The 20,551-nt window shown below is 41.8% G+C and overlaps 1 protein-coding gene and 1 pseudogene across 4 annotated transcripts in view; both read left to right on the plus strand.

Annotated features, from left to right (window-relative positions):
* Positions 1–2,118: 2,118 nt before the first annotated feature.
* On the plus strand, positions 2,119–3,611 carry LOC112651735 (tubulin alpha-1A chain-like; annotated as a pseudogene).
* Positions 3,612–12,567: 8,956 nt separating this feature from the next.
* Positions 12,568–20,551, plus strand: part of SIRT1 (sirtuin 1) — a 32,323-nt gene continuing 24,339 nt past the window's right edge. Inside the window, exons 1-4 of one of the 4 annotated variants that reach the window (XM_035715361.2) lie at positions 12,568–13,047; positions 14,844–14,960; positions 16,966–17,207; positions 19,348–19,500. In XM_035715361.2, coding sequence (XP_035571254.2) covers positions 12,630–13,047; positions 14,844–14,960; positions 16,966–17,207; positions 19,348–19,500 — 930 coding nt within the window. In that variant the 5' untranslated portion in view covers positions 12,568–12,629. Of the gene's footprint in view, positions 13,048–13,323; positions 13,343–14,843; positions 14,961–16,965; positions 17,208–19,347; positions 19,501–20,551 lie in introns of those variants that run through there. The other 3 variants (XM_025434480.3, XM_025434481.2, XM_025434482.3) reach the window with 3 other exon arrangements.

Below are 20,551 nucleotides of genomic sequence, written 5' to 3' on the forward strand. Positions count from 1 at the left end.
CCAAACCCCTGAGCCACCCTGGCTGCCCCACCTCTGCCCATTTTTTAATTCAATTGTTTGTGAGGGGACATCTGGGTGACTCAGCGGTTGAGTGTCTGCCTTTGCCCCACCATGTGGTCCCAGAGTTCTGGGACTGAGTCCCACATCGAGCTCCTACATGGACCTTGCTTCTCCCTCTGCCTATGTCTCTGCCTCTCTCTGTGTCTCTCATGAATAAATAAATAAAATCTAAAAAAAAAAAAAAAAAGAGAGACTGGACAGAGGATCTGAATAGATATTTTTCCAAAAAAAAAAAAAAAACCATACAGATGGCCAAGAGGTACATGAAAAAGTGTTCAACATCACTCACCATCAGGGAAATGCAAATCAAAACCACAAAGAGATATCACCTCACACCTGTTAGAATGACTATCATCAAAAAGATAAGCAATAGGGATGCCTGGGTGGCTCAGGCAATAGGGCCACCTGAGGGTCTGCCTTCGGCTCAGAGCAAGATCCCAGAGTCCCAGGATCGAGTCCTGCATTGGGCTTCCTGCACGGAGCCTGTTTCTCCCTCTGCCTATGTCTCTGCCTCTCTCTCTCTGTCTCTCTCTGTGTCTCTCATGAATAAATAAATAAAATCTTAAGAAAAAGATAAACAATAATAAGTGTTGGCAAAGATGTGGAGAAATGGGAACCCTTGTGTACATTTAGGAATGCAGCTACAATAGAAAACATAATGGATGTTCCTCAAAAAAGTGAAAATAGAACTAACAAATAATCTAGCAATTCCACTTTTGGATATTTATCCATAGAAAACGAAATCACTATCTCAAAAGGTATCTGCACACTCATATTTACTGAAGCATTATTTACTGCAGCAAAAACAAGGAAACAACCTAAGTGTTCACTGAGGGATGAATGGATAAAGAAAATGTGAAAATATGATATATGTGGAATATTACTCAGCCATAAAAAAAGAAAATCCTGCAACAACATGGATGGACCTTGAGGATGTTATGCTAAATGAAAGAAGTCAGAAAAAAGATTAGTATTGTAGGATTTCATTTACATGTGAAATCTAAAACCAAACCAAATTCTTTTTTTTTTTTTTTAAGATTTCATTTGTTTATTCATGAGAGACACAGAGACACAGGCAGAAGAAGAAGTAGGCTCCCTGCAGGAGCCTGATGTGGGACTCGATCCCAGGACCCTGGGATCACGACCTGAACCAAAGGCAGATACTCAACCACTGAGCCACCCCAGCGCCCCCAAACCAAATTCATAAAAACAGAACAGATTAATGGTTACCAGAAGCAGGGGGTAGGCAAAATGAGTGAAGGTGGTCAAAAGGCATAAACTTCCAGTTATAAGTCCTGGGGATGTAATGTATAGCATGGTGACTATAGTTAACAAAACTGTATTATATATTTGAAAATTGCTAAGAAAGTAAATCTAAAAGTTCTAGGATCACACGCTGAGCCAAAGGCAGATGCTCAAATGCTGAGCCACCCAGGTACCCCTAAAAGTTCTCATCACACACATACATGCAAAATTTTGTGACTTTGTATAGTGGTAAATGTTAACAAAACTCATTCTGGTAATCATTTTGGAATATATGCATATATCAAATCATTATGGTGTACACCTAAAACTAATACAATGGTATATGTCAATTATAGCTCAGTAAAAAAAAGAGAGAAGAAAACAAACAACCCAATACAAAGAACAAGACTGATAAATTAGCCTACATAAGATTAAGGCTTTTGTTCATCAAAAGACACCATAGAAGAGGTGGATCCATTCCATTGAAAGCTAGATAGAAACTTTTTTTTAACTTTTTTTTTTTAAGATTTATTTACTCATTGTGAGAGAGAAGGCAAATGGAGAGACAGAGAGAACCTCAAGCAGACTCTCTGCTGAGCATGGCACCGGATGCCAGTCTTGATCTCATGACTGTGATCATGACCTGAGCTGAAATCAAGAGTCAGATGCTTAGCTAACTGAGCCACTCAGGAGCCCTGGAAACTCTTTACAAAGTTATAATGAGTGGACTTTCCCCTACATTGACTACCTGAGTCACACTATAAGAAGCAACAATATCTCCACCATCTGCTCAGTAGCTACAAAGCAGCAACCATGTGTGAATGTATCTCCATCCATGTTGGCCAGGCTGGTGTCCAAATTGATAATGTCTGCTGGGATAAGACCATTGTGGGAGGAGATGACTCTTTTAACACCTTCTTCAGTGAGATGTTTGCTGGCAAGCATGTGCCCAGGGTGATATTTGTAGACCTGGAACTCAAGAGTCATTGATGAAATTTGCATTAGCACCTACTGCCACCTCTTCCACCCTGAGCAGTTCTTCATTGGCAAGGAAGATGCTGCCGATAACTATTTCTGAGGGCACTACATCATTGGCAAGGAGATAATTGACTTTGCCTTAGACCAAATTTGGAAACTGGGCAACCAGTGCACAGGTCTTCAGGGCTTCTTGATATTCCATAGCTTTGGAGGGGGAATTGGTTCTGGGTTCACCTCCCTGCTGATGGAATGTCTCTTTTGATTGTGGCAAGAAGTCCAAGCTGAACTTCTCCATTTACCCAACTACCCTGGGTTTCCATAGCTATCTTTGAGCCCTAAGATTCCATCCTCACTGCCCACACCACCCTGGAGCACTCTGATTGGGCCTTCATGGTAGACAATGAGGCCAACTATGACATGTATTGTAGAAACCTCCATATTGAACTTCCAAACCACACTAACCTAAATAGGTTGATAGGTCAAATTGTGTCCTCCATCACTGCTTCCCTCAAATTTGATGGGGCCCTGAATGTTCATCTGAGAGAATTCCAGACCAAAGTGGTGCCCTATCCCCACATCCACTCCCTCTGGCCACATATGCTTCTATCATCTCTGCTGAGAAAGCCTACCATGAACAGCTTGCTGTAGCAGAGATCACCAATGCATGCTTTGAGCCAGCCAACCGGATGGTGAAATGTGACCCTTGTCATGGTAAATACATGGCTTCCTGGACATTGTACCATGGTGAGGTGGTTCCCAAAGATGTCAATGTTGCCATTGCCACTGTCGAGATCAAGCATATCGGGATCCCTGGGTGGCGCAGCAGTTTGGCTCCTGCCTTTGGCCCAGGGCGCGATCCTGGAGACCTGGGATCAAATCCCACATTGGGCTCCCGGTGCATGGAGCCTGCTTCTCCCTCTGCCTGTGTCTCTGCCTCTCTCTCTCTCTGTATGACTGTCACAAAAAAGAAAAAGAAAAAAAAAATCAAGCATATCATCCAGTTTGTGGACTAGTGCCTGCCTGGCTTCAAAGTTGGCATTAATTGCCACCCTCCCACTGTGAGACCTGGTGCAAACCTGGCCAAATTACAGTGAGCTGTGAGCATGCTGAGCAACATCACAGCCATTGCTGAGGCCTGGGCTCATCTGGACCACAAATCTGACCTGATGTATGCCAAGTGTGCTTTTGTTCACTGATATGTGGCTGAGGGCAAGGGGAACGAAGAGTTTTCTGAGGCCTGTGAGGACATGGCTACCCTTGAGAAGAATTATGAGAAGGTTGGTGTGGATTCTATAAGAGGAGAAGGTGAAGAAGAAGAAGAATACTAAAGTTAAAAATGTCACAAAGGTGGGACACTTGGGTGGCTCAGTCTGTTAAGTTTTCAGCTCTTGATTTGGGCTTAGTAAGTCATGATCTCAGGATTGTGAGATCAAGCCCCAAGTTAGGCTCTGAGCTCAGTGGGGAGTCTGTTTGAGATTCTCTCCCTCTCCCCTCCACTTGTTTGCTCTCTTTCTCTCTCAAAAAAATAATTCTTTTTTTTTTTAATTTTTTTTATTATTATTTATTTATGATAGTCATACAGAGAGAGAGAGAGAGGCAGAGACACAGGCAGAGGGAGAAGCAGGCTCCATGCACCGGGAGCCTGATGTGGGATTCGATCCCGGGTCTCCAGGATCGCGCCCCGGGCCAAAGACAGGCGCTAAACTGCTGCACCACCCAGGGATCCCTTTTTTTTTTTAATAATTTGGCACTTGACTATCATGGTGCCCTCTTTTTTTTTTTTTAAGATTTATTTATTTATTTATGATAGACAGAGAGAGAGCGAGAGAGAGAGAAAGAGGCAGAGATACGGGCAGAGGAAGAAGCAGGCTCCATGCTGGGAGCCTGACAAGGGACTCGATCTCGGGACTCCAGGATCATGCCCTGGGCCAAAGGCAGGCGCCAAACCGCTGAGCACCCAGAGATCCCCAATAATTCTTGTTTTTTTTAAATATTTTTTTCTCTCTCTTTTCCTCTGCTGCTCACCCCACAACAACCACAACAACAACAAAAATATCACAAAGGTACTGCTTTTACAGGGAGACTTATTCTGTTTTGAACATTGAAAATTTATACTCCAATCAGTTAATTTGTATGTGGCAGCATGTACTCTCATATACAATAACTGACCTATACTTTAAAAAATGATGATTTGTTATGGACGCAAATTGTGCATTTCTCTGGAGGGTTTGAATAAAGTATTTCATGTCTTAAAACTTATAATGAGTAGATCCTCATCATCGTCTTTTTTTTTTTAATTTTTATTTATTTATAATAGTCACACAGAGAGAGAGAGAGAGAGAGGCAGAGACACAGGCAGAGGGAGAAGCAGGCTCCATGCACCGGAAGCCTGACGTGGGATTCGATCCCGGGTCTCCAGGATCGCGCCCCGGGCCAAAGGCAGGCGCTAAACCGCTGCACCACCCAGGGATCCCTCATTGTCTTTTGTCTGCCCTCAACTTTATTCTGTCACCTTGAAGGATATAATTTCCCAGGATTCCTGGTTTGTAGCCACTTGACTCTTTTTAGGTAGTTGAATGGGACAAGGAGTAGTGTCTATTCCAGGACTGGCCCATAAAACCTTTCAACAGATATTAGTTACTTAATTTCCTTTGCCTGTCCAGTGGTAGAGCTATAAGATAGAACTCTTGCTCACTTTTCAAAGGAAAGTTGACCCCAAAAGCCACCTGATGAAGAACAGTGGTATAGGATTGTTATATGAATGAGAAGTTTTGTTGCATGTAGCCATTGGAATCCATGGATTATTATTATAGCAATTAGTCTACCCTAATACAAATCTAACAGTGGCTTTCTTACTATGTTTTTTTAGCACCCTAAATCTTCTTAGTGATGTCTTGAGAGATGTTGTGGTGGGAACTTGGGTCGTCTGCTTCAAAGAGAACAGCCTTCTTTTTTTTTTTTTTAAAGATTTTATTTATTTATTCATGAGAGACACACAGAGAGAGAGAGAGTGAGGCAGAGACACAGGCAGAGGGAGAAGCAGGCTCCATGCAGAAGCCCGATGTGGGACTCGATCCCGGGACTCCAGGATCATGCCTTGGACCAAAGGCAGGTGCCAAACCGCTGAGCCACCCAGGGATCCCCGAGAACAGCCTTCTGTTTATGTATTTAAGATATGTAATATATGACATACTAACACACGCATGTATGATATTTAGTGATGCACATGGTGAAGGCTTCAGAGCACACAAAAGATTTTACAGTAAAAAAAAACAAAAACAAAACTCCTTTATACCTTTGCCTTTCAGTCTCCCATTTGCCCCCCCGAAGCAATTTCTGGGAGTTTACCCATTTCCTGAGTTTAAGTGATAATTTACGTACATATAAACATATGTACTGGTTAAATGTTTAACCAGTCCCTCACTCGTGGACAATTAGTGTATTTCCAACTTTTTGCTAACAAACAATGGCACAGTGAATGTTCTTGCATATATGTTATTTTACATGTATGCAAGAATATCTCTAAAATACATTTCTAGAATTGGAATTGTCAGATTAAAAGGCATATGCATTTTACATTTTGATAAATAGTGCCAAATTGCCCTCCATGCGGTTGTACCAATTTGCATTTTTTTTCGAATTTACATTTTTACTATTACTATACAAGTGGGCCTGGCTCTTCACATCCTTTTTTTTTTTTTTTTTAAGATTTTATTTATTTATTCATGAGAACACAGAGAGAGAGAGAGAGAGAGAGAGAGGCAGAGACACAGACAGAGAGAGAAGCAGGCTCCAAGCAGGGATCCCGACGTGGGACTCGATCCTGAGTCCCCAGGATCACGCCCTGGGCTTAAGGCAGTGCTAAAGTGCTGAGCCACCCGGGCTGCCCACTTCGTATCCTTTTCAATGTAACATATGGTCACATTTTGATTCCTTACTACCTTGATATGTGAAAAATAGCATTTCATTGTGAATTTATAAGTGAGGTTTTACATCTTTCACATATTTATTTTCGTCTTTCCTTTCTCTTTCACATGTTTAAAAGCTACTTGCGGGCACCCGGGTGGCTCAGTGGTTTAGCATCGCCTTCAGCCCAGGGTATGATCCTGGATACCCAGGATTGAGTCCCACATCGGGCTCCCTGCATGGAGCCTGCTTCTCCCTCTGCCTGTGTCTCTGCCTCTCTCTCTCTCTCTCTCTCTCTATGTGTCACTCATGAATAAATAAATAAAATCTTAAAAAAAAAAAGCTACTTGCATTCCCTTTTCTGTGAACTCTTTATCTTATTGTTTTTTTTTTTTTTTATAGAGTTTCATTTTTTTTTTTTAAATTTTTATTTATTTATGATAGTCACACAGAGAGAGAGAGAGAGGCAGAGACACAGGCAGAGGGAGAAGCAGGCTCCATGCACCGAGAGCCCGACGTGGGATTCGATCCCGGGTCTCCAGGATCGCGCCCTGGGCCAAAGGCAGGCCCAAACCGCTGCGCCACCCAGGGATCCCTCTTTATCTTATTGTTGAAAGTCCTTTAATACATATTAAAAGAAATGTATCTGTATTTTGTAATAGAGTTAAGATCATTGAACAGATAAATTCTGCTGCTAAAAACCAAAGTTTGAGAATCACTCTCTATGCTACTTTTCTTTTTTCTTTCTTTCTTTTTTTTTTTTAAGTAATCTCTATACCCAACATGGGGCTTTGAACTCACAAGCCCAAGATCAAGAGTTAGGTGCTCTACCAACTGAACCAGCCAGGCACCCCACTGCCTATGCTACTTTTTAACCCAACCTTGCTAATAAAAGCTTGCCCCTTCATCCCCTTGGGAATCTTTGTCCCTTAGAGTCTCGACCAGTACTACTTGTCCTTATGGTTGAAATCCTAGGACAAAGTTTCTCAATTGTGTCACTGCTCTCATTTTGGCTGGAAAATTCTTTGTTGTTGGGGGCTGCCCTCTGTATTAAAGAATGTTTAGTAGTATCATTAGCCTCTATCTGCTGAATGTCAGTAGTCCATCTCTCCCTCCTCCATGGAGTTATGACAACCAAAAAAATGTCTTCAGATTGTCAAAATTCCTCTGGAGGATAGGGGGCAAAATTACCCCAGTTGAGAACCACTGGTCTAGGTCTTTATATTGTTGGAGGAAGGCAGGCTGCACTACTGTTACTATTTGCTTTAGTTTGGATATCCCACACATCTACCCAAATGGTATTTGATAATGTATAGAATACTAAGTTTTGCATGGAAGTACAATACTTATGTTATAAACTAATCAAAAAGACAAAATAAAGGGGCACCTGGGCGGTTCAGATGGGTGGGTGTATGCCTTTGGCTCAGGTCATGATCTCCAGGTCCTAGGGTCGAGCCCCACAGTCAGGATCACAGCTTGGTGGGGAATCAGCCTCTCCTTCTCCCCCTGCCTGTGCTCTTTTTGTCTATCTGTCTCTCAAATGAATAAATAAAAAAAATCTTTTAAAGAAGACTAATATACACGAAACCATCAATAACATCTGCCAAACTTGTGGTTATACCTAGCAAATTTAAAAACAAGCAATAGAAGACAGGAAAGTCAGCCACCACTTAAGCCTCAGAGGGTAGGAGGGGCTTGATGAAATCTCCAGAACCCAGAGTGTAGCACTCAGGTTGTAGGTTTGCTTTGTTTTGTTTTAAGATTTTATTTATTTATTCATGAGAGACACAGAGTGAGAGGCAGAGACACAGGAAGAGGGAGAAGCAGGCTCCCTACAGGAAGCCCAGTGGGGGACTCGATCTTTTGACCCCAGGATCAGGGCATGAGAGAAGGCAGACGCTCAACTGCTGAGCCACCCAGGAGTCCCTAGGTTGTAGTTCCAAAAAATGGTTCCATTTTTCTTTTAATTATTATTTATTTTAAATTATTATATTGACTAGTAAATCAGTATATATCATACTTATTATCATATATTACACAAATTATTATATACTATACCTTTATTATATCTATATATTATATTTATTAAATTAAATATTTCATTAAAAATCATTTACTTATATATATGAATGCTCATTTTAATGTGTGAAATTTTAGCAAGGAACATTTATTGACGTGTCCTCGATTCTTTTATGCCTACCCTCTCTATCAAGGATATTAAAATGTTAACATTTTGACAAGTAACTTTCCATACTTTTCCCAAGCCTCTATACCCATACTTATAGAGCTTATAAATAGGTGTGTGTATAGGTATATAGAGGTTTTAAAAATAAGGGGTAATTATTGAATAAAAAAAAGATCAGGAGCAGCCCGGGTGGCTCAGGGGTTTAGCGCTGCCTTTGGCCCAGGGTGTGGCTGGAGACCCGGGGTCAGGCTCCCTGCATGGAGCCTGTTTCTCCCTCTGCCTTGTGTCTCTGCCTTTCTCTCTGTGTGTCTCTCATGAATGAATAAATAAAATCTTAAAAAAATAAAAAAATTAAAAAAGATCATAATATACACATTTTTGTACAACATGCTTTGTCATATAAACATTTCTCAAGATCAGTTATAGATCTTCTCAATGATTGCATAATAGGCCATAGTAGGTGTACACCATAATTTGATCAAGTTTTCCTATTGAAGACATCTGGATTGTTACTTTACTTTTTTCTCTGCAACATCAATACCATAATAAACATTCTTGCAGTCATAGTCTTACATTTTTATTTTGTTAAGATAAATGGGATTTTGGATTGAAATGTACGTGTGTATTTATAATTTTAATAAATATTCCAGATTACTTTCCAATACTCTGATAGCAATGCATACCTATGAGAGTATCAGTTTCTCCATAGCTTGGTAAACAATAGATGGTAACAATAAAATTTGTTTGATTTACCTATTAAGAAGTGAAAAATGGTACCTCATTTTACTTGCATCTCTCTGACTTCTAATAAATTTGAACATATTTTAAATTTTTGGATAGTCAAATGTATATTTTATTTTTTTAGATATTTTATTTATTTATTTGAGAGAGAGAGACAGAGATAGCTAGAAAGAGCAAGAGCAGGGAGCAGAGCTCCACTGAGCAGGGAGGGAGCCTGACATGCGGCTAGATCCCAGGACCCTGGGATCAGGACCTGAGCCACCCGGGTGCACTCTCTCAATTTTTTTAAACATAAACTGTTTTATTTTGTAGGTTTTTGTTGTTCTTGTTGTTAAGTAATCTCTACACCCAAGCTGGGGCTTAAACTCAGAACCTCAAGATTAGGAATGCCTGGGTGGCTCAGCAGTTGAGCATCTGCCTTAGCTCAGGGTGTGATCCTGGGGGTCCCATGATTGAGTCCCACATCAGGGTCCCTGCAGGGAGCCTGTGTCTCCCTCTGCCTATGTCTCTGCCTCTCTTTCTGTGTATCTCTCATGAATAAATAAATAAAATCTAAAAAAAAAAAAATTCCAAGATTAAGAGTTACATGCTGTTAACTGAGCCAGCCAAGTACCCCAAATTTTCTCCCAATTTTGATGGGATACTGACTCTAAACATTTCATATATTACATTCCCACCAATGTGGTTGAGAATCAATTTATGAAATATTTTATAGGGTAAGGAAGAGAAAGTAGAGGGGAGAACATGTACTGAAGAGTATCAGCCAGGAATGGTGAGGTGCCTATGTAGTTAGGAATTGGGGAGAGTGTTGGAGGGAAGGAAGGACAACAAGATTCAGTCACCAATTGGTTAGAAGGCATCAATCTGAAGGAACACTTCAAATATGATTCCAGGGCTTCAAGAACAAAAGGGATCACTGTTGGAAATGAAAAGTGACTAGTATGGAAAGTTTCTCAGTTTAATTTGAAGTGCAACGACTTTTGGATTTAAAGATTTTTTAAAAATTTATTTATTTAAAGATTTATTTATTTTAGGGAGGGAGAGAGAGAGAGCGCACAAGCAAGCACATATGTGAGCACCAGCACCAGTGAGCTAGGAAGGGGCAGAGGAAGAGAATCTCAAGCTGCCTCCAACGGAGTGGGGAGCCCCAGGTAGGGCTGGCTGTATCTCACCACCCTGAAATCAAGACCTGAGCAGAAACCAAGAGTCAGAGGCTTAACCAAACTACCCAGGCATGCCCAACTTTTGGATTTGGATGGGACCTTAGAGATACATTTCCAACATTCTTTTTTTTTTTTTTTTTTTAAAGAATGAAGAAACAGGGTGCCCTGGGTGGCGCAGGTCATGATTCCAGGGTCCTGGGATCTAGCTTCCTGTTGGGCTCCCTGCTCAGCAGGGAACCTGCTTTTCCCTCTCCCTCTGTTGCTGGCCCTGCTCTGCTCCCTTAAGCACACGCCCTCTCTCAAATAAGTAAAATCTTTTTTTTTTTTTTTTTTTTTTAAGAAAGGAAATAAATTGCTTGCCTAAATTTTCACAATTGGCTCAGTATAGGCAGGCCCCATGGTTTACTATAAACTTGGAGAGGTCCTTTAGGCAGTTTTTAAAAAATTTTTAAAAAAGATTTTATTCATTCATTCATGATAGAGAGAGAGAGGGGGGTGGGGTGGGGTGGGGGGGCAGAGACAGGCAGAGGGAGAAGCAGGCTCCATGCAGGGAGCCCGATGCAGGACTCCTCATCCCCGGGCCCCAGGATCACATACCCTGGGCAAAAGGCAGGCGCTAAACCACTTAGCCACCCAGGGATCCCCATTTTTTTTTCCTTTATTTTTATTTATTTATTTTTTTTACCCACAGTTCTAGAATTTAATTTTATTGTAGTACATTAAGAGTCATGTATGCCAGGAAAGCCAGTAATATTCATAAGCTTAGTAGTTCACCACAGTTTTAGAAAGCACATAATACATTCAAATAAGGCATTACAGAAAGTTTTGTAAAGAATTAAATGTGTCCTGCAATCCTTTTTAAAAAAAGCCTTGGTCCATTCTGAAAGATCAACATTGAATTTTTAAAAATCAAAAGAAAAGTTTTTTCCCACAAAAATACACGAAGAACCACTTGCTGGCATTTATATTTTGAGTGCCTGGGATAACAGGCCGGTGTTCAAAGGCAGTTCATAACAGGTTGTACCAGGACTCGTTGCATCTGATTTAGCACCAAGTAAGAGTAAATATCCCACTGAAGATGTAGCTGATTTTTTCATCCACCTCTCATCGCCCCACTCTTCCTGCCTTTTTTTCCTTTAGATAGTTCTAATGCCACACTGCACAGGTGGTAGATGCCCTACCAAACATTGGCTCTAGATCTGCCATGTATTATTGGAGTCTTTAGTTAAGACTAGATGTAGAGTGACAGTGCTCTGGAATTTCAGGAAAGTGGAAAGTAGAAGGGCTTCTAGTATGCAAGGAACTTCATTCATTCATTCATTCATTCATTCATTCATTCATTCATTCATTCATGGACTGGTATTTTTGAGCTACTCCTCACTTTACATCTATCTTCTAGCTTATCAGTATAGGTCTTACAACCCTACAAATGTTACCATTTTAAAGATGAGAACATTGCCTATAGAAAGGCTAAATTGCTCATGCTAGTAGGTGAGAATCTCAAATTCCAACGCAAAGTCCCAAGCGTAGACCCGCCAAGTCATCATGTTCGTTCTGCTCTTTGCGAATGGCCCACTTGACCCGATGCGTTCAGAAGGAATTCAAGACACCTTTGCAGCCCAGGTGGTGCCAGAAAACAAACAGGCTGATCCCCGGCGCCCCAGGTCAGGGGTTTTCAGGGGGAACACATGCCTTTAAGGATGACAATTCACATCACCCTACAAGTGATGGGGCTGGGGGGGGGGGGGCAGTCAGCTAGAGACAGGAGCAAGAAGTAGGAAGAGGAGCCAAGAGGAGCTGTCACACTGGTGTGAGGATGAGGAGTGAAGTCTTTTATCCTCCACTTAGGCTGGTGGACACGACTATCCAGCGTGCGAAGCTCGGCCTGGGCCAGCTTCATTCCTCATCGTTTCTCAGGAACTAAGTTTTAACCCTTTACCTTAAACCTGGAAAAGACTAAAGCAAGCGAGCCGTGCGCTTCAGACTTCAGCGGAAACTCGCAGGGGGAACCAAAAACTTGGGCCGGCCGGGCGACAGCGACGCGAGGCCGGTTTCGAAGAGCGGCCGGGAGCCGGGCGAGCGCGGCGGCCGGACGCGCCTGCCGCAGAGGGTGGGTGGGGCCGCGCTTCCTCCCAGCCCACGCCGCCTCCGCCCGCCACGTGACCCGCCGTGTTGTGGTCCGGCCCGCGTGGGTGGCGGGAGCGGCGGGAGGGCGGGAGGGCGGGGGCGACGGGGCCGGGTCACGTGACGGGGTTTAAATCTCCCGCAGCCGGAGCCGCGGGGGCGCCAGTGCCGCGAGTCGAGCGGGAGCAGAGGAGGCGAGGGAGGAGGGCCAGAGAGGCAGTTGGAAGATGGCGGACGAGGCGGCGCTCGCCCTTCAGCCCGGCGGCTCCCCCTCGGCGGTGGCGGCCGAGAGGGAGGCCGCGTCGCCGCCCGCCGGGGAGCCACTCCGCAAGAGGCCGCGGAGAGACTGTCCTGGCCTGGGGCGGAGCCCAGGCGAGCCCGGCGGGGCGGCCCCTGAGCGGGAGGTGCCGGCGGCGACCGGGGGCTGCTCCGCGGCGGCCGCGGCGCTGTGGCGGGAGGCGGCGGCGGGCGGGGAGCGGGAGGCCCAGGCGGCGGCGGCGGCGGCCGGAGAAGGAGACAATGGGCCGGGCCTACAGGGCCTCTCCCGCGAGCCGCCGCCGGCCGACGACTTCGACGACGACGACGACGACGACGAGGGCGAAGAGGAGGAAGAGGCGGCGGCGGCGGCGGCGATTGGGTACCGAGGTGCGCAGGGCGCGGGCGGCTGGGACTGCGCATCCCCTCCTCCCTCTCTGGGGCCCCTTGCGGTGTAGGGCTTTGGGGGCTCCGGGGGGCGGGCTGGGGGCTCAGGTCTGGCCTGCGGCGCCCCCTTCCCACCGCGGGCCTCGGCTGCGCTCCTCCCCGGCTGCCGGCGGGGCTGCGGGAGCGGCCCGCGCACCCCCTCCCTCCGCTCCCTTTTTCCCTCCCTCCGCCGCCCGCCTGCGCGGCTTTGCGCTTTGCGCAGCCGCCGGGCCGCGAAGCTCCCGCAGTTGGTTTTAAAGTAAGTTTCTCTCTCCTCCTACTCTCTTAGCTTATTGCCTTTGTTTAACATCTTTCGCTTTTCCGTATCCCCGCTTCCTTGCACACGTAAGTCTGCAACTTTTGCCCGTCCCTTTTCATCAACCTTTTGCAGTTGTCTTTGCAAACTGATACACCTGTGCAATTCACGGCTTTTTTTTTTTTTTTTGAGGGCCTTTATTTTTAAATTTTAAGGAGCAAAGCTATTTCTAAAGTCATAACCCACAAAATTTGAGAAGCATCGCTAAATTTCTGAAATGTTGCAATGAATGCGTATTGGGAGACTGATAGTACTTTAAGACTAGTAAAGTAGGCTTTTTTCTTTTCTTTTTTTAAAACATAAGATTGTATTTATTCATGAGAGAGAGAGAGGCAGAGACATAGAGGGAAAAGCAGGTTCTCTGCGGGGAGCATGATGGGATCCCAGGACCCCGGGATCACGACCTGAGCAGGTTCTCTGCGGGGAGCATAGGGGATCCCAGGACCCCGGGATCACGACCTGAGCCAAAGGTGGACTCTCCACCAACTGAGCCATCCAGGCGCCCCAATAGTACTTTTTTTTCCTAATTATATATACTTAGAATGTTTTTTAGATTAGATATAATTTTGCGTGTATGTGCGTATCTGATAACCCTGAGACACAAACTCATTTTTGTTGTTGTTGTTATGTTAAAGCAGATGTGTTAGTTGTGTATGTCATATCATCGTTGAGAGTTTTCATATTTTTCAGTCTGAGGAGTTTCTGTCGTGAATGTTCGTCTTTACCAGTAAATTCAATCTGGAGCATTTGATCATAGAAGTGCATTAAGTTCTTGATTAGTAAATCACTTATTGATTTCTGTAAACAGTTTAATATGGGAAACGAATAATGCAAATATATCTTTGGAAGTCTAGTATTATGTAAGAGAAGGGCAAATAATTGTCATGAATTTGAATGATTTCTGTTACATTTTTGACCAGTTTCATGAATTCCCATTACTTGTGATCAATAAGTTCAGTTTAGATTACCACTCTGTGTTTTGATTAAGTAAACCTAACTTATTCCTAGATTTTCATGAGCTGAAAGTTTTAAGATTCGGTGCAGAATGTGTAAAGATGTGCATATATGGCTCTTAGAATGGTGCAAGCTGACCCAGTAGGAAGTTTTTAACCTAGGTACTATGAATGAATGTTCAGTGGTTTATTCAGTGAAAGTCATTGCATCATAACTGTTACAGATTTGTATACATTTTATTTTATTTTATTTTATTTTATTTTTAAAGATCTTATTTATTCATGAGAGAGAGAGGCAGAGACACAGGCAGAGGGAGAAGCCGGCTCCTTGCAGGGAGCCCGACGTGTGGGACTCGATCCCGGGTCTCCAGGATCACGCCCTGGGCTGAAGGTGGCGCTAAACCGCTGAGCCACCCGGGGTACCCAGATCTGTATACATTTTAGAGGCAGATTGTTTCATCAGCCTTTAGTTACTTTGGTTTCTTTTGCAGATAACCTTCTGTTTGATGATGAAATAATCACCAACGGTTTTCATTCCTGTGAAAGTGATGAGGATGATAGAGCCTCACATGCAAGCTCTAGTGACTGGACTCCAAGGCCCCGGATAGGTACGGTTTCAGAGCTCTTTTTCTTTTTTGTATTTTTTTATGTCAATTAAAAATAGTTTTCTGTACCCTTATAACTTGATGAGGTTTTTAGGTGCTTCTTGAGATTTAGTGTCAGCTTGTGTTTCTACGGAAGGTCTAGTACTTTGTTCTTTTTGGTTTTAAACAGTTTAAGCCCCTGGAAGCTGGCCTCTGGTATTTCTCAATCAGGTCCTTCTCACACCACCAGTTCTTTTCACTTGTACCTCTCTGTGTGGAGTGCTTTTTCTCCAGCGTATCTTGCACTCTCTCAATTCAAGTCTGTTTTTTTTCTTTTCCTTAATACTTAATCACTTTTTTTTTAAGATTTTATTTCTTTATTCGTGAAAATACACAGGAGAGAGAGAGGCAGAGACACAGGCAGAAGGAGAAGCAGGCTTCATTCAGGGAGCCTGACATGGGACTCGATCCCGGGTCTCCAGGATCAGGCCCTGCCTGGGCTGTGCTAAACCGCTGAGCCACCCAGGCTGCCCCTTAATCACCTCTTAATAAGCTCTGTATCTTAAACATTTTTTATTTCCTGTACTAGAATGTAAGCCCCACAGGGGCAGGGATTTTTGACTGGTATACTGTTTTGTCAGTATTTAGAAAAGTGCCTGGCCCACAGTTTGTGCTCAATATTAAGTATGTTGTTGAAATGGGAAAGTGTTTTGAAGTAGAGAACACCATGAGATTTTTATACCAAAGTTATAACATGATCATATTGAAAATGGTCTCTTTCTTTTTCTTTTTTTTTTTTTGAGAATGGTCTTTTTCTTAATGTGCTCTTCTTCTTTTAAAAGTACCTTGACTCGGGATCCCTGGGTGGCGCAGCGGTTTGGCGCCTGCCTTTGGCCCAGGGCGCGATCCTGGAGACCCGGGATCGAATCCCACGTCAGGCTCCCGGTGCATGGAGCCTGCTTCTCCCTCTGCCTGTGTCTCTGCCTCTCTCTCTCTCACTGTGTGCCTATCATAAATAAATAAAAAATTTAAAAAAAAAAAAAAAAAAAAAAAAATAAAAGTACCTTGACTCTTTAAACAGTGGTGATTAGTTCCTCCTTAGTGTCTGTAATGTTCACTCTATTTTTGGTTTTCTGAAACTAGGAAACTAAGAAATTTCAGGGTAAAAATTATTAATATTCAAAACATCGGTATGCCATTTTGGGAGATTGGTTAAGATCAAATTAAAGATTGTTACTGGAAAAAAAAAGATTAAAAAAAAAAGATTGTTACTGGAAAAATTTAAAAAGTAATTATGTATAGATTTCCTGTGGGCTTTTTGGGACTGGTACCTTTTCCTTTATTGATTGGTAAAACTGATTTGTAGAACTATTTTGTACACACTGTTATTAGTGTGTATTCTAGATCTTAGCCATAGAAATTTAATTCTGGTAGGTTTTTTTCTCTTATTTTATTCAATATTGTACTAGAGGTTCTAAATATTACAATAGACAAAAACAAAAGGAATCTATTAGAAAGGCAGCTATAAAGCTGTTATTTGCAATAGACCAGATTAAGTAGAAATTTTGATGGAATGTTAAAAAAAGCCTACCAAAATTAAGTGATTAGAGCAAAGGTATAGGGTATTAATTAAGTACTTAGTAAATGAAGATGATTATTACCAGTATTTGAATAATTGGTGTTGTAGTCTTTTGACCCAAATCAACTTAACATACTAAGTTTTTAAGTATCACATGACAAATATTTTTTTGAAAGAAAATATTAAATGATCTGAAGAGTAAATTATAGTTTTATTTTTAGAAACAGGAGAAAAGAGGCTGGATTTAAGAGCTCTAAGAGCAGGTACAACTCTTGATCTCCTTAATTTCCTTGGGAGAGAGTAGTCACTAGCTCTAAAAAAACGAAATACCTATATATTTCATTTTCCTTGCAAAAAAACTTTAAAGATTGCTAATTCATTACTTTAGAAAATGAGATTTTTGAATGACTTAAAGGTGGATTAGATCTAATTCTTTTCTCTCTTATGTAGGTCCATATACTTTTGTTCAGCAACATCTCATGATTGGCACAGATCCACGAACAATTCTTAAAGATTTACTACCAGAAACAATTCCTCCACCTGAATTGGATGATATGACACTGTGGCAGATTGTTATTAATATCCTTTCAGAACCACCAAAAAGGAAGAAAAGAAAAGATATTAATACAATTGAAGATGCTGTGAAATTACTGCAAGAGTGCAAAAAAATAATAGTTCTAACTGGAGCTGGGGTATGTAAGATGTAATAAAACACTAGTAAAAGGGCGAGGTGGTGTGTGATTTTTTTCTTAGCCTTTTCCAAGTCAGAAACATTTTTTGGTTAGAAGAATTTATCCTAACATGATAATGGGAATTTGCATTTGGAAACCATGAAAAGTGCTGCAGCAGTTGTTAAATTGGTTCATTTCTTTAAAAACTTCTCCAATAAACTTAGGAAGTATTTGTTTGTTAACAGTACATGGAGTTAGGAAAGGGTTTTTTACTTATAGTATTCTGCTACAGCTCCTAAAGGAGATGCAGGTAATTCGGTTTGCATAAACTGGATCAGGGTCTGCTGGAAAAATTGGGTCTTTGTTCCATCTTTCTGGGGGAAACCAGGAACCTAATTAGTGTTCACAAGTAAATAACTTAAGTTGGGAAGGCAACAGGTTCCTGCCTCCTCTCCATTTTTTTTTTTTTTTTTAATTTTATTTATTTACTCATGAGAGACACAGGCAGAGGGAGAAGCAGGCTCCATGCAGGGAGCCCGACGTGGGACTCGATCCCAGGTCTCCAGCATCCCACCCTGGGCTGAAGGCAGGCGCTAAATCGCTGAGCCACCCGGGCTGCCCCCCCCCCCTTATTTTATTTTATTTTATTTTATTTTATTTTATTTTATTTTATTTTATTTTATTTTTTATTATATTTTATATTTTATATTTTATTTTATTATTTATTTTTTAAAGGTTTTATTTATTTATTCATGAGAGACCCAGAGAAGAGAGAGAGAGAGAGGCAGAGACACAGGCAGAGGGAGAAGCAGGCTCCATGCAGGGAGCCTGATGTGGGACTCGATCCTGGGTCTCTCCAGGATCAGGCCCTGGGCTGAAGGTAGCGCTAAACCTCTGAGCTGCCAGGGCTGCTCACCCCCCCCCCATTTTAATTTAAGGTGATGTGAATATGGTGGCTTGATGTGTGGGCATTGGCCTCACTTTGGGTTTGTACTTAGCTACCTAGGGCCATTGTGTGTTGAATACAGAATATGTTACGTGTTAGTGACCTAGGGTGATTGTTGGAGTAAAATTCAGTCCTGCATTTTGCCATTTTGAGTTAAGGCAGAGTGCTATTTAATCATAAATGATTGTCAAGAATAGTTCTGCCTTGTTCACAGATGTGATTTAGTCAAATTAGTTTTATCTGAGGTCAGAGTGGAGTCAACTGATAAAATTGTGAAACAATAAGTTAGTTGACTTCTGAAATTCCTATTTGAAATGTCAGTTAAGAATTAAAATACTAAAAAAAAAAGAAAATTAAAATACTGGGGACGTCTGGGTGGCTCAGCGTTCCAGCATCTACCTTTGGCTCACGGCTCCTGGAGTTTGGGGATCGGGTCCCACATTGGGCTCCCTGCATGGAGCCTCCTGCTTCTCCCTCTGCCTGAGTCTCTGCCTCTCTGTGTCTCTCATGAATAAATAAATAGAATATTAAAAAAATTATTGTACAATAGAGTTTTTAAAGAAAATACAGGAATTTAATATTCTTGAAGTAGTAGAACCCTGACCAGATGACATTTTTGTTTTTGCAAATATGTGACTGATAGAGAATCTTGCCTGCTTTGTAGTTAAAATAATTTGAAATGATTTATTTACTCTGTTCTCAAATTGCAGTTGCTTTTTTTTTTTATTTTTTTTATTTATGATAGTCACAGAGAGAGAGAGAGAGGCAGAGACACAGGCAGAGGGAGAAGCAGGCTCCATGCACCGGGAGCCCGATGTGGGATTCCAGGATCGCGCCCTGGGCCAAAGGCAGGCGCCAAACCGCTGCGCCACCCAGGGATCCCTCAAATTGCAGTTGCTTTCATTCATTGATTAAATGCTTAAAGGTTTAAAATTAGCCAGAAAAAAAATTAGCCTGACTTAAAATTCCTTACCCCATTATGATTGGAAAATATGGTGGATTTCATTATACTGCTTTTTGGTGTTTGTTATATTTGAATTTGAAATTAGAGTAGGGAAAAAAAAATAAATTGGAGTAGGGCAGTATTTTTGTTCCCTCAAGTTTTAAAGCAAAATATTTTTCAATTCTTCCCCTAATTATATGATGAAAGAACTAGTAATTATAAACATAGAGATAGAAGATTTAATTGTACAAATTATGCCATGCATATTTCAGGTTTCTGTTTCTTGTGGAATACCTGACTTCAGGTCAAGAGATGGTATTTATGCTCGCCTTGCAATAGACTTCCCAGACCTTCCAGATCCTCAAGCAATGTTTGACATTGAATATTTCAGAAAGGATCCAAGACCATTCTTCAAGTTTGCAAAGGTACTATGAAATCTTCTAGTTATTCTTTGGCTTTCTCTCATGAAAATGTATTCTATTCGCATTGGGGGTTCTTACGTTTACCATTCATGGTCTAGTAAATTGGGTAGTAGGACTGTGATAGAGTAAGATCATTGAAATAAAGTCATTTCAGTCAGAATTTTCTGATTCCCAGAAGAGGCTCTATCAGTTACGTTTCATTTTAGGATTGGGCTTATTTTTAAAGAAGAGACTACTTCTGTCTTTCAAGTTTGCATTTTAGTAATGGCCTTTATATCGTTCAGGCTATTTTAGAGATTAGTAGACCATATGAAATTAACAGCACTTTGATTTTTAATATTTTTTATGAATCATAAAGGTTGTAATCTCTGCTTTGGTGTGTTTTTTGTTTTTTTTTTTTTTTTAAAGATTTTATTTATTTATTCATAGAAACACAGAGAGAGAATGAGAGGCAGAGACCCAGGCAGAGGGAGAAGCAGGCTCCATGCAGAGAGCCTGACTTGGGACTTGATCCAGGATCTCCAGGATCATGCCCTGGGCTGCAGGCAGCGCTAAACCGCTGCGCCACCGGGGCTGCCCTGGTGTGTTTTTTAGTAGCCAGGTTTAACACATGAGGATATGCCTGAAAAATTTGTGATTGGGGATGAAGATTCTTAGGTTGCATGATGTTAGCCAAGTTTGCTTTACATTGTTTTAGAGTTTCTTGAGCCTGCACTGTCTTAATCCAGAATCCTCTAGTTACATGGGTCTGCTAAGTACTTAAGTATATTCAGATGTGATATAAGTGTGGAAGACACCAGATCCTGGAAACATAGTACGGAAAATAATATTGTTATATATTATTAACAAATACTGATTATATGTAGAAATAATATTGTATTTGATATTGGATCAGAAATTATGATGATTTCGTGCTTTTAGTGTGGTTACTAGGAAATCTAAATTGTGTGTACATGGCTCACATATTTCTATTGGGCAGGTCTGTTGTAATAAAGTTTGAGATTGTTACACCATACCCAGGAGATTTTAGTCATTAGAAAATTTTATTTTTTTT

This window comes from Canis lupus, chromosome 4, assembly GCF_003254725.2.
Source record: "Canis lupus dingo isolate Sandy chromosome 4, ASM325472v2, whole genome shotgun sequence".
NCBI classification, from domain to species: Eukaryota; Metazoa; Chordata; class Mammalia; order Carnivora; family Canidae; genus Canis; species Canis lupus.